The following is an 18,645-nucleotide window of genomic DNA, read 5'->3' on the forward strand; positions in this document are numbered from 1 at the left end:
GTCCAAAGTGGGAGGAATTATGATAATGTCAGTCTTGTCCACATCACCAATCCCAGTAAACTGTTGCCTACAATCAGTGTGTTTGTAGTCCAAGAAAAGAGATTTACGTTGGAGACGATAAGTGGCGTCATCATTTACTTTCGGTTATGTACCTTATCATTAACATAATACACACTTACACACCAAAAGAAATGTAAAATCCTGAATCGGACCATTGGTTCTCTTTAAGGTAATCAAATAACACAATCATGTAGACTTCATGAAAAAAAATGTTTTCCTTTAAGAACAAATGGGTTTATAACAATCACAGAATAGATGTTTGATGCCTGAAGAAGATCGAAAGATCGAAACGTTGCAATAAATTTTTCTATTTTTGCAAGTGGATAGTGTGCGGGTTTTTTCTATTTGTCTATATTTGGACTTTCGAGTTCTTTTTTCCTACGCACCTATCGCACACAGGTGTGCGACATTTATGTGATTGATTTTATAACAATCACAAAATCATTGACAGCAATTGTGTCATGTAAGAATAGCCAAAACATTTTTATAAAGGAATTTTGTAAAAAAAAAAAAAAAAGTTTGACATTATGATTCAAAAGCAGCATCTATAAGAAAGAGATGTACTATTTTATCTTTTAATGCATTTAAATAAAAAAATAATTGTATCTTGTTTTATGTTTAATGCTGTAATATTCAGTATTTAATATATTCAATAGTCAATATTACATAATCAATATGTAATAATAAAAAATACTGTCTGTGTAATGATGACACCAATAAGTTCTTTGATGACACAGAGAGAGAAAAAGAGAGAGAGAGAGAGAGAGAGCACGCGCGCAACTCATCATCTCCCCCGGATGTGAATGTTGACGCCGGGGTTATCACTTCCGCTGTCAATCAGAGAGGTGCTTGGATCTGTTTACAAACTTCATATTTCAGCATTAAATCTCTTACACTATGTCCCGAGGATCGACTGCAGGCTTCGATCGCCACATCACCATCTTTTCTCCTGAGGGGAGACTTTACCAAGTCGGTGGGTTCAATGAAGTGTGTCTTTACTAAAGCGAAAGAATAAATGCTCAGTCATTTTACACCATCAGCATCTGTGATTCCATGCAGTTGCGATATAGCAAAATGTTACGTTAATTAAAAATAACCTAAAGCAATTCTTAAGTGGACGCTTTTTGTAAATCACATTTTAACATTAGTTTGTGGGTTTAAGATGGGTTTCGTTTAATTTGCATGATACCTGCACTCAGCTGAGTTCAGTGTCAAAGTGTTTACAACAAAACGCATGCAGTTAACTTCACTTTCGGTTTGATAATGTTTACAGTTATGTGTATTGATACACAGATTTATTTTATGGGTTGATTGTGTAATTTTCATCTCAATGTGATTCTCTGTACCTAAATATGTTGGTTGCATTGTGTATGCGCATGCGCGGCCCACTGATAAGTGTTTGTCTCATCTAATAATGTCTTATTGTGTGTGTGTTTTATACAGAATATGCATTTAAAGCTATTAATCAAGGAGGTCTTACATCAGTAGCTGTTCGTGGGAAAGACTGTGCTGTTGTTATTACTCAAAAGAAAGTTCCAGTAAGCCTGCTTCATTTACTTGTACCAGATCTCATGGCACACAGTCATCTTGCAATGTCTGGATTTATTAAACTGCATCTGGAATATATAAGCACTCAAAACGTGCAGTGTCTCGTTTCGGCCAATATGAATGAACGATTTTTATGACATCATTCTGCACTTCAGCTTCTCATCAGACTTCTCTCCCCAATCAAATGGGCAACCCACGCATTATGTCCCTAACTTCCTGTTTTAGTGGAAATTACATCAGCACATCGGACAAAAAAAGTTGTGCATTTCAAAGCCTTTAAAGTCAAGACATTTCATGCTCTACAGATCCTAACATTACTTTTACATTTCTTTATTAAGCAGACACTTACAGTTGATGAATACAATACTGTTATTCATCTTAAGAAGGCAATAAACATGAAGTGCCAGTAAAGCATTCAGATAATATAAGCCAGTAAATGCTGGAGAGATTAAAGGGGACATATCATGAAAATCTGACATGTTTAAGTGCTATAATTAGGTCCCCATAGCTTCTATCAACCTATAAAATGTGAAAAAGATCAACCCAGTATGTGAAAAAATAGTTCATTGAAATTTGGCTCCCCCTGTGATGTCAGAAGGGGATAATACTGCCCCTTTATCTGCACTATCCAACCATGGCACTGCCATTTAGTAAAGAGACCAGCTCCTTTGCATTTTAGCTCACACCTACAAAGTGGCAATTTTAATATGCTATAATAAATTATCTATATGATATTTTGAGCTGGAACTTCATCTGGGGACACAAACGATTTATTTTACATCTTAAAAGGAAAAAAGAGATAAAGTTTTTGCAAGATACAGATAAACACATTTATGTTAATACATGTCATTTAAATTACCCTGAAATAATATCTCTTTATTACTTTCTTTACCCTTCAGGATAAGCTTCTCGATGAATCCACCGTCACACATTTATTCAGAATAACCGAAAATATTGGCTGTGTGATGTCGGGGATGACAGGTAAGTTCAATTGATGCGCAATTCTCCAGCTTAGATTCGGTTTCAAATTTCTGCTTGATCTCTTCTGTATGCTGAAATGTCAAACTAAATATTGTTTTACACCACATGAGATGTATTGTGTATCTCTCTGTAGCCGACAGCAGGTCACAGGTGCAGAGAGCGCGCTACGAGGCGGCTAACTGGAAATATAAATACGGCTACGAGATCCCGGTAGACATGCTGTGTAAACGTATCGCTGACATCTCACAGGTGTACACGCAGAACGCAGAGATGAGGCCGCTGGGATGCTGTAAGTGTACAGATTATATATAGGGATATATGTGTAGGCAACATTATATACTGCATGCTATTTTTAAGTGTACAGTAGTATGCAATGATAAACATTGTCACATAACCTGCCTTCGCTCCATGTTTACATCAACTACAACGCCAAACTGTAAAAAGGTTTCAGTAAAAATCCAATAGTAGTATGCCATTCCGAACATACTTGATTTACTTGATTTAAAAGCCATCAATAAAGTATACTGACAAGTGTACTTTAATGTTGCCTCTCAGGTATGATCGTGGTCGGGGTGGATGAGGAGCTGGGACCACAGGTGTACAAATGCGACCCTGCAGGCTACTACTGTGGCTTCAAAGCCACGTCTGCCGGGGTGAAACAAACAGAAGCCACAAGCTTTCTGGAGAAAAAAGCGAAGAAGAAATTGGATTGGACCTTTGACCAAACAGTAGAGGTATTACGAACTTAACATTTAAATACTTTCCATTAATAATAATGTATGTGTGCATTAAACTATTTTATGTTTTTTAATGTTTGCAGACTGCCATCAGTTGCCTGTCTACAGTTTTGTCCATCGACTTCAAACCATCAGAGCTTGAAATCGGGGTTGTGACTACAGAAGATCCCAAGTTTAGGTGAGTTTAGACATTTTAAATAGAACAGGATACAGCGTTTACATACCGCTGTAGAGTAACCACCAAACCATACCCTAAAAAATCCCCACTGCCAGTTACCAGCACTAGACAGGTAACTCTGTACTTTCATATACTATATATGGTTATCAACTTAGTAGTCGTGATTATTCAAATCACAAGGACATTTACAATGAGTTGTCCTGTTTCATGATAAGGTTGAATGCACGTGAGGTTTTGATTTTCATTTTGCATATGTATATATGTATTTTTTTTGTTCCAGAATCTTGTCAGAGGCTGAGATTGACACCCACCTTGTGTCCCTCACTGAACGAGACTGAGAATATGTACACGAGTCTTGTGACGCATGTTTGAGAGTTAGTACCACATGCTCTCAGTGTTCAGGTCATTGGATGTTTTTGCTGTTTATTTAGCTTTTTGTTGTAACAGAACAATAAAAAAAAGTTTTTGAAAGCTGTCAATTCTTGGTCAAATGTGTACATATAAAGCATTGTTATGTTTTTCATTTGTTGCAGATAAATCTAATGATCTATTAAACGGCTGGTGGCCCTATTATTAGGATTATTCGGCCGAAAATAGCTAAAAAGCAGAGCGACGTAAAAATGCAAAAACGAAAGCAGCGTAAATACGACAAACATGTTGGTGAAAGCATTTTAAATTGTCCAAGAAATATTCGAAAACATACAGCACTACAACTTACATTTATCATTTAAAATCAAGACACAGATTTTCTCTAGATTAGTCAGGTTTCTGGCCTATTGCTAAGAAACACAGTTTGAGCTTCCCCCAAAGATTCTCTATTGGGTTTAGGTCTGGAGACATTGATATGCTTCTTACAGAGCCGCTCCTTTGTTATCCTGGCTTTGTGCTTTGGGTCATTGTCATGTTGGAAGACCCAACCTCAACCCATCTTCAATGCTCTAACTGAGGGAAGGAGGTTGTTCCCCAACATCTCACAATACATGGCCCCGGTCATCCTCTTCTTAATACAGTGCAGTCGCCCTGTCCCTTGTGCAGAAAAACACCCCCAAAGCTACCACCCCCATGCTTAGTAGGGATGGTGTTCTTGGGATGGTACTCATCATTCTTCTTCCTCCAAACACGTTTAGTGGAATTATGACCAAAAAGTTCTATTTTGGTCTCATCTGACCACATGACTTTCTCCCATGACTACTCTGGTTCATCGAAATGGTCATTGGCAAACTTAAGACGGTCCTGGACATGTGCTGGTTTAAGCAGGGGAACCTTCCGTGCCATGCATGATTTCAAACCATGACTTCTTAGTGTATTACCAACAGTAACTTTGGAAACGGTGGTCCCTGCTTTTTTTCAGGTCATTGACCAGCTCCTCCCATGTAGTTTTGGGATGATTTCTCACCTCTTTAAGGATCATTGAGACGCCACGAGGTGAGATCTTGCATGGAGCCCCAGTCCGAGGGAGATTGACAGTTATGTTTAGCTTCTTCCATTTTCTAATGATTGCTCATTTTTTCACCAAGCTGCTTGGCAATTTCCCCGTAGCCCTTTCCAGCCTTGTGGAGGTGTACAATTTTGTCTCTAGTATCTTTGGACAGCTCTTTGGTCTTGGCCATGTTAGTAGTTGGATTCTTACTGATTGTATGGGGTGGACAGGTGTCTTTATGCAGCTAACGACCTCAAACAGGTGCATATTATTTAGGATAATAAATGGAGTGAAGGTGGACATTTTAAAGGCAGACGTACAGGTCTTTGAGGGTCAGAACTCTAGCTGATAGACAGGTGTTCAAATACTTATTTGCAGCTGTATCATACAAATAAATAGTTAAAAAATTATACATTGTGATTTCTGGATTTTTTTTTTTTAGATTATGTCTCTCACGTTGGACACCTACGATGACAATTTCAGACCCCTCTGTGATTTCTAAGTGGGAGAACTTGCAAAATACTTCGCATCGAGCATCCTCGAAAAAGTCACCGGCCGCCACTGCATACAGTGATATATAAGCATTGCAAGGTTCTTAAGGCAGAGTAATGAATAGATTATTTGCATTTTGCGTGGGAATAGAAGATTGGATTAATATCCGTTTAGCCAAGACTCATTTATGTGGTCGAATGTAAATGGAACAATTTTTTAAGTCAGATATCTATTCGATCAGAGAAGTGACCATGTGCAAAAATGCCCTATAATGACTGCTGGAATGTTTTAAAAAAAATTGTTAAATAGTGAAATAAATATAGTAAAAAGGAAATTCTGAAAACTTTACTTGTGCAATAGGGGGAAAATTGTCAAAATAATTAGGAAAAATAAAATTATTCAGTCTGTTTCATTTTATTCAACTTCGGCCAAGAATTTTCCTTTTGGTGCATCTCTACCTATTATGCTAAATTCACAAAAATGTGTTTGCGGTCTGTGAACACAACCACTCTACAAGAAAAAACTTTAAAAAAAAAATGTTTTAATCCCTATTAAACTAAACCAGTCTCATTAGACATGCCATTTTGATTTTCTTGTTATTGTGACATCACATTGATATAGCTTTATCATTTTACAGGGATTATTTATGCTATTATAGCAACATTACAGACTAACTAGGGTTTCAAACATAGGGTCAGAAAGAAATGTGACCTTTAACTGAAAGTGCTCGCTGTCTCTTGAAAAAGGTGTTTGGGGCATTAACTCATTTGCATGTAAAGGTACACCCAAATAGGAGCATTTTGGACATGCTATAACAAATGATCTGGGGTATTTTGAGCTGCAACTTCACACACACATTCTAGGCACACTTTAGATTTATATCACATCTTGTAAAAATGGCATAATAGGTGCATTTTAAAGTGTTATTTTGCCCCAAAATAAAAAATGGGTCATTTCCTCTATTAACAAAAACTCTTTTCAGGCCATCTATTGATGTTCTGAAGAGTGTTTGTGAAAGCACCATGACTTAAAATAGAAATAATATACATTTTGACCTGTTCCTCTTTTAAAGCTGTCCAATGGCTTCATGTAACTTAGTATATGGGTGATTCTCACGAAAACATGGTTTTAAAAATGTCAAGCATGAAAATGTAAAAATGGCTTAAATTTACTTTTTTTCCCACCAGACATTGAAAAACAAAGTCTGGAGTAAATGGGAACATTAATTTAAAAACTTTTACTTATCATTTAACACTTTTTGTAACATAATTTAAAAAATTAGTCCGAAAAAAATCTCATTACCGCAACAGTCAGAAAACATCAACACTGACATATTTTCAAATTGACATGACAAACCTGAAAGAACATAATTAGGAGATTCTGCACATGCATTTAAAATCAAAGTATTATCCTTCTATTAATCAAATTAACATTTAAAAAGCATCTGTTGCGGTAATGATAATCAAAATGTCGTGTAAGCATTCTGACAAGACAATATTTCAAATTAACTGTAAAAAAATGATCTTACCTGGTAGCCATCTTGAAGTAACTGGTCCATGTGCTTGGTCACTCAAAATCAAACTTTATTAAAATTCTGTATGTGTGCTTAAACTGTTCTCAAAAAGTGTTGCGGAGGATGAGAACATCAGGCATGGACACATCATTTTCCTAATTTTTCTTCATTATTATTATACATGAATATTCAGTAAATATTTTTTCTGTCATCTAAAGTAGTCTAGCAAAACATCCATTTATTTTTTTTCTTAATATTTTTGTGTTAATTTGATTAAATTACAACATAACGCATGTTCAAACACAGCCGGACACATTGCGGTAATGAGAATTTCAGCAGAAAATCAGATAAAATTTACAATTATAAATTCTTATGTTGAAATCACACATTGTGCAAGGTAGAACATAGTATTGTGTTAATTCTGATGCTTTTTAATGTTACTATATTACACATTTTAAAGCTAAAATCATTAGTGCCGTGGTGTTTCAATGGTTTCGTGAGAATCACCCATATATATATATATATAGCACTTAAGTCACATGGTCTACTTTTGTAATATGTTTGATAAAGTTTGGCAGTTCCACACTAATGCTTTTGTGCAATATCAGAACTTATTTATTCTTATTGTGTCATCCTACTGTGTTTACGAGTGTGATATGAAGATACATGTTGTAACTTGAGACTTTTGTCATTTAAATATAAAGTGATTTTAGCAGGAAGACCTCTCGATTACCATCACTGATGGTAAGCCGATCAAATCTGTTTTTCTCACTCCCTTGAGTTGTAAATGACTTCCTAAACTCTCACTTTGGACTCCCCTCCAGAAGTTGGGTTTGCATAGATGTGCTTCACCACAGCCCTCTTCCCTTTCTGAGATGGCAAAACGAGCCAGATTTTCCAATTGCCTGCCTCCCGTCATTTCTCGGATCTATCTGAATCATATGAGGCTCTCGTGAGCCCTAAAGTTACAAGACCTGTGAAGGCCCCTGTATGTCCTAAACAGACTCCAACACTCCACAGCGCTCAAAAAGAGACCGTTATGACTAAATCATTTGCATGCCATATTTCGTTAAGATGTGCCTTGAGGACTAAAGATGCTATCTCGAAATTAAGAAGGCACGCGGTACGGATTCACGTTCGGAAATAAACAGGGTTAAGCTGAAGGTGGAGCCCCTTTAGAGTTCTCAGGTTTGTATTCAAATCAGGAAAACCACACACACGTCTTGACTTTACAGTAAAAGGCGAGACGGCAAAGCAGGGTGTTCACAGACTGTGACACTGAATTGAACCGAATGACTGGTAGGTTCATTTGCGAATATGAAAGTTTGTGGAAATTTTGAAGGAGTTTCACAACACGCTGTTGGCATAGGGTCAGCATGATCTGAAATATGAAATGATTAGGTGTCAACTTTGGGGGCATAGTGCTGATAGTGGAAAAAAGATGGAAATTTTGAAGATAAAAGATTTTGAGAGCAAGAAACATAATGACCCTACACCCTTTTCCTAGAAAGCAAATACTGGGAGTTGCTTTCAAGGAATTGTATTTGGGAAAACTGTTTACCGGTTTTCAATCATGCTGAATTCCTTGTAAATACAGCATTGTGCAATTCCACAATGTTCCTTATTTAAGAAATTCAGGAAGTCGGGGGACTTTCAACATTGCCTTTTTTTATCTGAGCGGTCTTTCCAACACAGGAAATTCCACTGTACTCAGCTGTGATGAAAGAAAACAAAGTACAAACTCTTCGCTCAGTGACAAAGGGATATTTAACTTCCCCTTTCTGGTTCTTAATAGTGCTAATGCTTTTCCAAGGAACGACACAAAGTAAAGTTGTCAAAGGTTTTAATTTAAAGCATCTCATGTATTTCTACAAGAAAACTTCTCATATACACATTTACATGTTGTTATAAAAATAAATCTGTCTGTATACACAATAATTTACACATCACAGTACAATAGATATACAGCTGCTGATTTGAGCTGGATATATTCCAACACAGACGGCCAAAGGTACATTTGCTGGCCTCAGTCCAGTGTTCCTCTTAAGATGGTCTGGTAAAACATCCACAAATAACCTTCTTTTCTTGGGCTCCTTCTTCTGGATCGGTCTTTTACTTGAACGAGCCAAGGGCCGTCTTGTCCCACCGCAAGCCCCTTTGTGGACTTGTCCCTGGGCTCCTCGAATGAGAACAGTTCTGTATCTCTCCATTCCACAGAATTCCGAAAGTCCTTTTGCACTTTCCTACTGCCCGGCTACTACAATATCATCATATATCTGTGAACAAAGGATGAGACGATTAAGTATGGCTCATAATAGCGACAATAAGGAATAGGTGTATGCGTACATGAGTAATTCTCACCTCGTTTTCCGAGTCTTCAGAATATTCATCTGAGTCGTCCGACTCACTATCTGGAAGTTCCCAGAGGTGCGGTGCGGTGACTTCAAACAGGGCTTTCTCGATGTCTTTATTCGGCCGGCCGTAGGTCAGGTGATAAGGTGTGTGACCCCCATACGTTAAGCTGTTAACATCAGCACCTTTGCTGATTAAAAGCCGAACGAGCTCCAAGTTCTGCAGGTCGACCGCTAAGTGAAGAGCAGTTCGGCCATTACACTGTTCCTGATTGAGGAAATACAGAATCATGTTTAGCCATCGTTTTTTTTTTTATTCTTAAGATTAATGCATACACAAATCAATTACTAGATTAAAATTCATATTTATACCTGTGCGTTGATGTCTGCGCCAAGCTGAATGAGGTTTTCTAGTAACGACAGATAACCTTGGGTGGCGACCACGTGGATGCATTTCTGACCTGTGGGGGTAAAAATCACATTAGATCAAAAATACCAACCCAAGGTAAGTCAAAATAGTGGAACGTATACTTGAAATGCCTGCGTACCGCTATAGTTGGGTGTTTGAAAGATGGCTGGTAGTTGCTGTGGGCAGCCTTGCGTCAGGAGACTGAAGCAGGCCAAAGATCCCGTTCTGCAAGCAATGTGAAGGGCTGTGTTACCCCGGTCATCAACCAGGGTCGCATCGCACCCGGCTTTAAGTAATCGGTCCACTATAATAGTTTGCTCTGTGATCACTGCCAAATGCAAGGCGGTCTGAAACAAAAGAGAAATTTTAGTACATCAGACATAATGGTCCTATATGATCTACTTGTATTGATGCATTTCAGTGTTTGTACCTGTCTTTGGTTGTTCTGTATGTTGAGGAAGGCTTCGCCATTGGACAAATTAATGATCTTCAATGCAGCATCTTGGGCCTCGTGTATTATACTAAGATGCAGATACCTTTAAAAAAAAATAAAGAGAAGACTTGTAAGAAACAGCCATGTAGTTTAAAGTTTCTTGCAACAGTAACACTTTCAGTTTGCAGAAACTTTCTTCCTAGTAGAGACATGCGCAACACCAGCGTCTGGCACGCGGCCCGGGACTTTCCGAGTTCACGCAGCCCCGCCCACATTGACGCAGGGCCAGAGAACAGTCCGTACTGAAACAGCGCTTCTGTTTACATAAAGCCATTATGACTGTAAAACGGGGCTGCGCATGCGCAAAACCGTCTGCGAATGGAACGAGCTTTAACTGCAAAATCTGCATTAAGCGAATTTTTTTACAAAGTGAATACCAAAAAAATATTAACATAATCGAGCCATATTAAAGATGCAAACAAAAAAACTAATTTCTTTATAATAAAAACGCATAAACGTTGTCCAAAAGCGACCAAACATACGATTGATTTGCATTAAATTTCGTCCTTTGGAAACCAAACAAGGCCTAAAAAAATAATCAATATCTGCGACCTACAACGTTTTCTTTTTCGTGCACAAAACACGCACTATCCACCAAAGCAGAGCAATGCCCTTATATGGGCATCGTAGTGTTTAATTAAAATAAAAGCGCTTACGTGTCTCCGTCCTCGGTGAGATATTTCTTCCATGGTTCTTCGTATTCCTCCTGCCCATCGCGAGACAAATCCATCCGCCTAAATTCACACTCCACAGACGTATATTCATCCTCCCTCAGCGAATCCAAACCGCTGTCGAGACGTTCGTCGGTGTTTCCGAGCAGCTTCCCAGCTTTGGGATCACGGCCATCTGCATAAAAATCCATTTGGTTTGATTTGGTTTGCTGCTACAATAAAGTTCCACACACCGCGTATCGAGTCAATTGCGCTTCTGAACTGTGCTGTGCCAGACTTTGAGAAGAGATTAAAAGAGCGGAGCAAAAAAGTAGGCGGAGCTTCTCGCAGGGTGGGGGATTTCCACAGTGATTGACGCCTGAATGGTGTCGACTGGGAATTATTCGAGCCAGGAGTTTGGGGAAATTTTCACTGCTTCAGTAGACTGGTTCATTCCAGTACAATTTTTGAGAATTTGATAAGAAAAATCTGAAGAATTTTTATTGCTTCTGCACAAAAATATGCATTCAATGCACAAAATACACGGTGTTTAAAAAAAAATATATATATATATATATATATATATATATATATATATATATATATATATATATATATATATATATATATATATATATATATATATTTGCAGAAAAATACTAAATCAAGTGTTTTGATTTGCAATACAGCCTCATGAAATAAATATAAATATGCAGTGATGTTTAAAATGCAATTTATATTTATGCATTCAACAGATGCTTTTATCCATAATGTCATGGTGCATTTCAACCTTTATATTATTATCATCACTATGTGTCTTTCATAGGATACAAACCCATAACAATTATGGTGCTACTGCAGTGCTCTTACAATTGAGCTACATTATTGTTCATTACAAAGCTGCAAGTTTGTGCATCCATGTATATTCCCAGATCCGAGTATGTTCCAGTGAGTCTCTATGAAAGCAGGGAAACCTGATCTTTTACATGGTTATACTGGATAAGTGACCTACAAACAGTGAAAATTCCAACATTTTACATCATAATCTTTCTTTTTTTATGTTTTGCGTTCATTTCCAAAATTAAAATCTCATATATTGAATATTGTCAGAGTATTGGACTCCGCTTTATAATAAAAAAAATGCAAATAACAGATGCTTTTATCCATAATGACATGGTGCATTTCAACCTTTACATTATTATTATCATTACTATGTGTCTTTCATAGGATACAAACCCATAACATTTGTGGTGCTACTGCAATGCACTTACAATTGGGCTACATGATTGGCAAGTTTGTGCATCCGTGTTTATTCCCAGATCCGAGTATGTTCCAGTGAATCTCAATAAAAGCAGGGAAACTTGATCTTTTTACATGGTTATTGGATTAGTGAAACAGTGAAAAATCCAACATTTTACATCATAATCTTTCTTTGTTTCTATGTTTTGCATTTATTTCCAAAATTAAAATCTCATATATTGAATATTGTCAGAGTATTGGATAAAAATGCACGTTTTAATGCAAATTTTTTTTAAAGAGAGATCATAAAAAGTGCATATTGAAATAAGGAAATGATAGATAAATGCAACAATAAAAGGTTTAATAAGTTATAGTCAAGGAAGTGTAGACTGCATGGTGCCAATGTTTAAGTGTTTCCTCATAATCTGAAGAATAGGAAACTCCTTTATGTTGTTTTACTGTGCAAGTTTGCCCACAAAGGCATTTACTCGAAGAAAGCAAAAAAATACATTAACTTTACACAACTTCCGCGTGTACACTCCAACAGCAAGCCCTCAAACACCCAAATACCATAGTAACAGTAGCCAAGCATGTAAACCCCGAGGGCACAGGGTGTTCCACTAAAATGCAACCGATTTTGCAATGTGTATTGTGCAGTAGCACAACAAAAAGTGTACTTCCATTGGGAAATGTTTTTATGGTGGTAAAATGATATCAGTGTGGCCTAGAAACATATTGGAGTGTTTTGTGTATGGCACTAAAGAAAAAGCACAGATAAAATCAAGAACGTGACCTGAAATGTACAATAATGCAATTTGATATTGTTGCTTTGCAGGAAGCCCCTCTATTTCATCTGATCAAATACTGGAAACTTTCTTAAATGTTCCTTTCCACGGTCATGTGATCATCAGTGTGGATAGGACGTCCTGTTTGACCCCAGCTGATGCGTAGTCTCTCGTCAGCGTGTTTATGACCGGGAATCTTTGGTGGGAGAACAGTGGGCTACCCAGTTAACCTCTTCCTCCTTTACTGAAACATTTGTGTGTACATATGCATAAACATACACTTCCTTAAATGCTGAAAACATACATTTATATATAAGTTCATATATGCAGGGCCAACGCTATAGATGTTACTTTAAAAAAAAAGTATCTTATGATACATGATGACTTTACCACGTTTTCAGGCAAAAAATAGAAAAAACTATAAAGTCATATAGGAACATAATGTTCTGACACATCAGACGATTCACTGACTCATGGGGAATCATACGGATTGTTTAGACTCAGTGGACGGATATGTGATCCGCCCTGTCCAAACTCCACCGGAATTTCCATTTTCTTCAGCCTACCCTGGGGTCACTAACCGTTCTTATATACATCTAAGGTACAGGTCATGAGTTTCAAAACTGAAAATGAGTTAATGACCTGTTTACATTGTTTTAGATTTCCCCCATATTTCCAATTACAGTCATGAATGTGTCATGTTCCTCAGCCCATACATTAGTGCTGCGTTTGAGGGCTTTTAACAAGTGGGTGTTCCTCACAGTGGGGAATCCTGAGACTCGTGGCCCATGAATCAAACAGGAACGTGACTCCACGCCAATCTCACCTGAAAGGGTGCGGTAGTCCTAAATGTTATGTAAGAGAACTGTTGAATGTGAGATAATGGACTGCATTGATTGTAAAGGGGTAGCACATTCCTTGCATATTTACCCAACAGCCTTTTGTCTTTCATTCTCACGCAAAGCCATCCAGACATCTATCTATATCTATATACTCTATGCTGGGTTATTTTCGACCCAGTGTTGGGTCGAAAAGGAACCAGCCCAGTTTCTGGGTTAAATTAACCCAGGAAATGTTTATATTTGACCCAACATGAGCTTATAAAAACCAAGCATCTTGGGATAAAACAACCCAGCATAGGTTAAATTACAACCCAACGGGCTAGGCTCATTTTTTTGACCCAACGCTGGGTTGGGTTAAAAATAACCCAGCATTTTTTAGAGGTCTGTCTGTATCTATGTATGCATTACTTCAATTGTAGACAGAGAAGGCTAATAAGTTACATAATACATCTATACACATATAGGCATTCACTCAAAGTGACTTAGAAGTGAGGAATGTTAAAATACAACGTAAAGTACTAGAGTACATTTGTCACAATAGTGTGAATAGCAATGTGTTTTGTCATAGTTCTCGCGTGCAGTTTATATAAGTCACACATTTGGCTGGTAGGTTTCTTCCCCTTACCGCCCTCTAGAGTTTAAAAATATAAAAATATTTATAATTTCGTCATTTTGACCTCTTCAGAGTGACCGTGCGATTTTGGTGTTGAGTTCTGCTTTTTCTGCTGGTTTTGTTTTTGACCGTATTAGTCTGCACCCTAAAATTAAAACAATTATTAAGATATGTATTTAAATATATAACTAAACATTTGAATAAAAATGTGTAATTATATTTAGATTTACATTTGTGACGTTCAACAGTGTTAATGATAACGAAAAGGGATTAATCTTAGTGAGGCAAAAATAAGTGCTATGCAAAGTACTAAACACATTGTAGATACAATTTCTGTTGGTTTTGATTTTTTTTTTATTAATTTTTAAATTAGGCTATTAAACAAAAAATAAAATGGTTCAAAATGGTGATAACTAGTTGTCAAAATAAAATTGGCACAAATTCGAAACAAAAATGCTGAAGTTGTACAACAGCTTGGTGGACAAACCCAAATGTTGGGTTTAAATGAATCTACACAGGGTTGTTTTTTAACTGTCACTGTCCCACAGGTGGCTGCATTACATATTTAAAATAATAATTTCTTATCAATCACTAATCTTGACAAACTATATACCATTGGAAAGCTTTCAGATTGAGATTTTTATATTTCATCATCATTTTGCAAAAATAATGATATAGTACGAGTAATTTTCTAAAATATCACTGGCCAAATGTGGGCCCATATTTATTAGATAACCTATAAACCTGAAATAGTCTTGACGAAATATATATGGTTGGAAAGATGTAAGAATGTATTTTTGATATTTCAAGGCCATTTGATAATAGAAATTTAGTAGTGACAGTCATTTTTTAAATGTCACTCACCCCGTAATTTTAATATATAATTATAATTTATTCTATTATAAATCTTCAAAAATCTTGACAACCTATATTGGAAAGCTCTAAGAATGTAGTTTTCATATTTCAAAACCTTTTTTTTTCATTAATAATGATGCAGTGACAGTAATTTATTATTTTGTGATTTGTGAATATGCAGCAAACCGTTGACAACTAGTGGCCTTTGCTGGTATACATTAAAGGTTCTCAGCTAAAATAAAATAAAATAAAATAAAATAAAATAAATAAAATAAAATAAAATAAAATAAAATAAAATAAAATAAAATAAAATAAAATAAAATAAAATAAAATAAAATAAAATAAAATAAAATAAAATAAAATAAAATAAAATAAAATAAAATAAAATAATAAAAAAAAATTAAATTAAATTAAATAAAAAAAATAATAAATAAATTAATAAATAAATAAATAAATAAAATAAAATAAAATAAAATAAAATAAAATAAAAAAAAATAAAATAAAAAATAAAAAAAAATTAAATTAAATTAAATAAAAAAAATAATAAATAAATTAATAAATAAATAAATAAATAAAATAAAATAAAATAAAATAAAATAAAATAAAATAAAATAAAATAAAATAAAATAATAATAAAAAAATAAATAAAATAAAATAATACAAAAATAAATAAAATAAAATAAAATAAAATAAAATAAAATAAAATAAAATAAAATAAAATAATGAATAAATGAATAAATGAATAAATGAATAAATAAATAAATAAAATAAAATAAAATAAAATAAAATAAAATAAAATAAAATAAAATAAAATAAAATAAAAATTAAATTAAATTAAATTAAATTAAATTAAATTAAATTAAATTAAATTAAATTAAATTAAATTAAGTTAAATTAAATTAAATTAAATTAAATTAAATTAAATTAAATTAAATTAAATTAAATTAAATTAATTAAAAATACAAAAAGTTGGTAAAACTACGGAAGAGGATTAGGGCGACTTGTGAAAAAATATTTGAATTCTGACTTTAATCTCAGAATTCTGAGATTAAAGTCAGAATTCTGAGATTAAAGTCAGAATTCTGAGATTAAAGTCAGAATTCTGAGATTAAAGTCAGAATTCTGAATTCTGAGTTTAAAGTCAGAATTCTGAATTCTGAGTTTAAAGTCAGAATTCTGAGATTAAAGTCAGAATTCAAATATTTTTTTCACCAGTGGCCCTAGCCCTAATCCTCTTCCGTATAAAACCACTAAAAGTGTGACAAAATGACAAAAAAAACCCATTTTCATTAAATCCAACAGTTGGGTTTGTCCATATTTTACTAAACCATGGGTTAAAGTAACCCAGTATTTTTTTAGAGTTTACAAGTTAAAGTGAAAGAAAGAAAGAAAGAAAGAAAGAAAGAAAGAAAGAAAGAAAGAAAGAAAGAAAGAAAGAAAGAAAGAAAGAAAGAAAGAAAGAAAGAATATTTATGTATTTATGTTTGTACTGCATTAACTCTATTTGTCCACTAGAGAGAGCCAACGTGCAATAAACAACAAATGCACATTTCTCACGCATTATAATCCATTCAGTGATCACACAGCCACACATTTATTCTCGTTACATCTGATGATTATTACAAAATCTCCAGTGACCTCTGAAAAAATATATATTTGGGAAGAATATAGCCTACAGCTCCATCTTAATGGTATCGGCAGAATAACTCTTATCCTGGACTAAATTACAGTGGCGGTAAATATTATACGATGAATTTCTATTATTTTTATTAAACCAGGTAGGCTAAACCAAATTAATAAATAAAGAAGATGGTTTATCTAAATAAACAACAACAGATCATTCAGCATTAATGCCATTTTACATTAAATAAAAAATAGTATTTAAAGTTAAAGGGTATTGTAAAGACAGCTGCATATGCTAAAACAAGCTAACAGAAATATTTCTAATGATTATCTTTATTTACAGTTAGTTAATTCAGAGCTAATGAAAGACGTATCAGTGTTCGTGAGTAGGCCTAATAGAACACAAGCAGTAATTAAAGACGATTAAAGATGAATTATTTAACAATCTGTCCATGTAATGCTGCCAGGTCCTGATGCTGAAGCTGTTCACCTCCTGCAGGGCTGAATCAAGAGCCAAAAAAAAAAAACATCAAGTGATGCTTCATCACTCCTCAACTCCAACAGAGTCAGGACAGACTCATTATCTCTCTATAGAAAACATTCCTGTGAAGTCCTCAGTCTGTGAAGTGTTCATTTGGATACCCAGAGAAGAAAAAATCTGGAGATTATTTTCAATAGGATCGGAAGAGCCGATTAAAACAACCAAAGCTGAAGAAGACCTTGTAATGTATGTTTAAAAACAAATAAAAAATAAAAAGAAAGCGCACTTTCTCTTTTCTATCTCCCTATAATGAATCTATTATTGCATTATATATTTTTAAGTATTATTTATGAGCACATTTATATAATTTTATATTAATGAAGTAATTTAACATGAACACATGCAAATTAAATATTGGCTCAGTAATTTAAAATTAATGATATTTTTGGTAAAATGTGAATGTGATAAGAAAGTGTATATTTTGTGTGGTTCAATTTTTACAAATTTTTAGCCCTGCTTTGTGACACATTTTACGCAATGTTGAATTTTTTTTTTTTTTTTTGAGAAAATGTACCCTCTGGACCCTCCAGATGTCCATGCGCGATACCTTCCACTAACACAAACTGGCCAAGCGTCCTTATAGCTGTTTCTCACGCTCATTTGGCGCACAGATGATTGTCCAGGGAAGCAAGTGCCAGATGAACATAATGGGATCCTAAATGGTTTGTAGGATCAGCGTCCACCCCCTCCATGCGCCATAAAGGAGATGAGATCTCTTATCTGCGTCTACAGCCTCACTGTGCGCTTATCTGTCAGGTTATCCACAGCCTGGACCTCAGCATCCTCACATCATCTCAACCACACTCAGATAACATAATGATGCTCTCACATGGGAAAAACAGCTAGGGATATTCCCAGCAGCATTCAGTGCAGATGTGTGTGTTGTCTACCCATTTACAGCCTAATTTATTGTATTGTTGGATTGCTTTGTAAATGCAATTATGTGGATACGAATTCTGTTAGACTTTGGCTTATAAAGTATACATTCATGAGCACAGATGTGTTCATAAAACAGTCGCCTGAAGCTAACAGATTCGTTTCTGTGCATTGACCTTTCAGTATCAACGAGAAAAGGCATGAATACAAATTATTTTAATTTGATTTAGGGAGGATTATCTATCATGATTAGAATTGGCTTCTGATATCAATAAAGATTTGTTTTTAGTATAACTAAGGCATTATTATTATTTAAATAAAAATATCACTGCATTCTGAGTTACAGAACAAGATACGAGTCTTGACAAACTAATTTCTCGAAATGGAGATACTAGAAAATATTTAAGAAATATTAAAGCATTGCTAACTGAATTAATAT

General features: G+C 35.0%; 2 protein-coding genes across 2 annotated transcripts; one reads left to right on the forward strand and one right to left on the reverse strand.

Annotated features, from left to right (window-relative positions):
• Positions 1 to 852: 852 nt before the first annotated feature.
• On the forward strand, positions 853 to 3,983 carry psma6a (proteasome 20S subunit alpha 6a). Its single transcript, XM_055173123.2, has 7 exons — positions 853 to 1,033; positions 1,504 to 1,598; positions 2,508 to 2,589; positions 2,723 to 2,878; positions 3,145 to 3,323; positions 3,410 to 3,504; positions 3,785 to 3,983. The coding sequence occupies exons 1-7, from the start codon at positions 958 to 960 to the stop codon at positions 3,840 to 3,842; spliced, it is 741 nt and encodes a 246-aa protein (XP_055029098.1). The 5' UTR covers positions 853 to 957; the 3' UTR covers positions 3,843 to 3,983.
• A 4,772-nt stretch (positions 3,984 to 8,755) lies between these two features.
• On the reverse strand, positions 8,756 to 11,130 carry nfkbiab (nuclear factor of kappa light polypeptide gene enhancer in B-cells inhibitor, alpha b). Its single transcript, XM_055172881.2, has 6 exons — positions 10,839 to 11,130; positions 10,120 to 10,225; positions 9,829 to 10,036; positions 9,653 to 9,741; positions 9,291 to 9,548; positions 8,756 to 9,205 (listed from the first exon to the last, which is right to left on the reverse strand). The coding sequence occupies exons 1-6, from the start codon at positions 11,042 to 11,044 to the stop codon at positions 9,173 to 9,175; spliced, it is 900 nt and encodes a 299-aa protein (XP_055028856.2). The 5' UTR covers positions 11,045 to 11,130; the 3' UTR covers positions 8,756 to 9,172.
• Positions 11,131 to 18,645: the final 7,515 nt, after the last annotated feature.

Source organism: Misgurnus anguillicaudatus, chromosome 7 (assembly GCF_027580225.2).
Source record: "Misgurnus anguillicaudatus chromosome 7, ASM2758022v2, whole genome shotgun sequence".
Taxonomy (NCBI): Eukaryota; Metazoa; Chordata; class Actinopteri; order Cypriniformes; family Cobitidae; genus Misgurnus; species Misgurnus anguillicaudatus.

Bases quoted from the DNA above. Each gene is read 5' to 3' on its own strand.
- psma6a (XM_055173123.2), top strand. From the start codon at position 958: ATGTCCCGAGGATCGACTGCAGGCTTCGATCGCCACATCACCATCTTT. The intron at 1,599-2,507 runs GTAAGCCTGCTT...TTTACCCTTCAG, and splicing joins TTACTCAAAAGAAAGTTCCA to GATAAGCTTCTCGATGAATC. The intron at 2,879-3,144 runs GTAAGTGTACAG...GTTGCCTCTCAG, and splicing joins GATGAGGCCGCTGGGATGCT to GTATGATCGTGGTCGGGGTG.
- nfkbiab (XM_055172881.2), bottom strand. From the start codon at position 11,044: ATGGATTTTTATGCAGATGGCCGTGATCCCAAAGCTGGGAAGCTGCTC. The intron at 10,037-10,119 runs GTACAAACACTG...CTTTTGTTTCAG, and splicing joins TACAGAACAACCAAAGACAG to ACCGCCTTGCATTTGGCAGT. The intron at 9,206-9,290 runs GTGAGAATTACT...CTTTGTTCACAG, and splicing joins CTGAAGACTCGGAAAACGAG to ATATATGATGATATTGTAGT.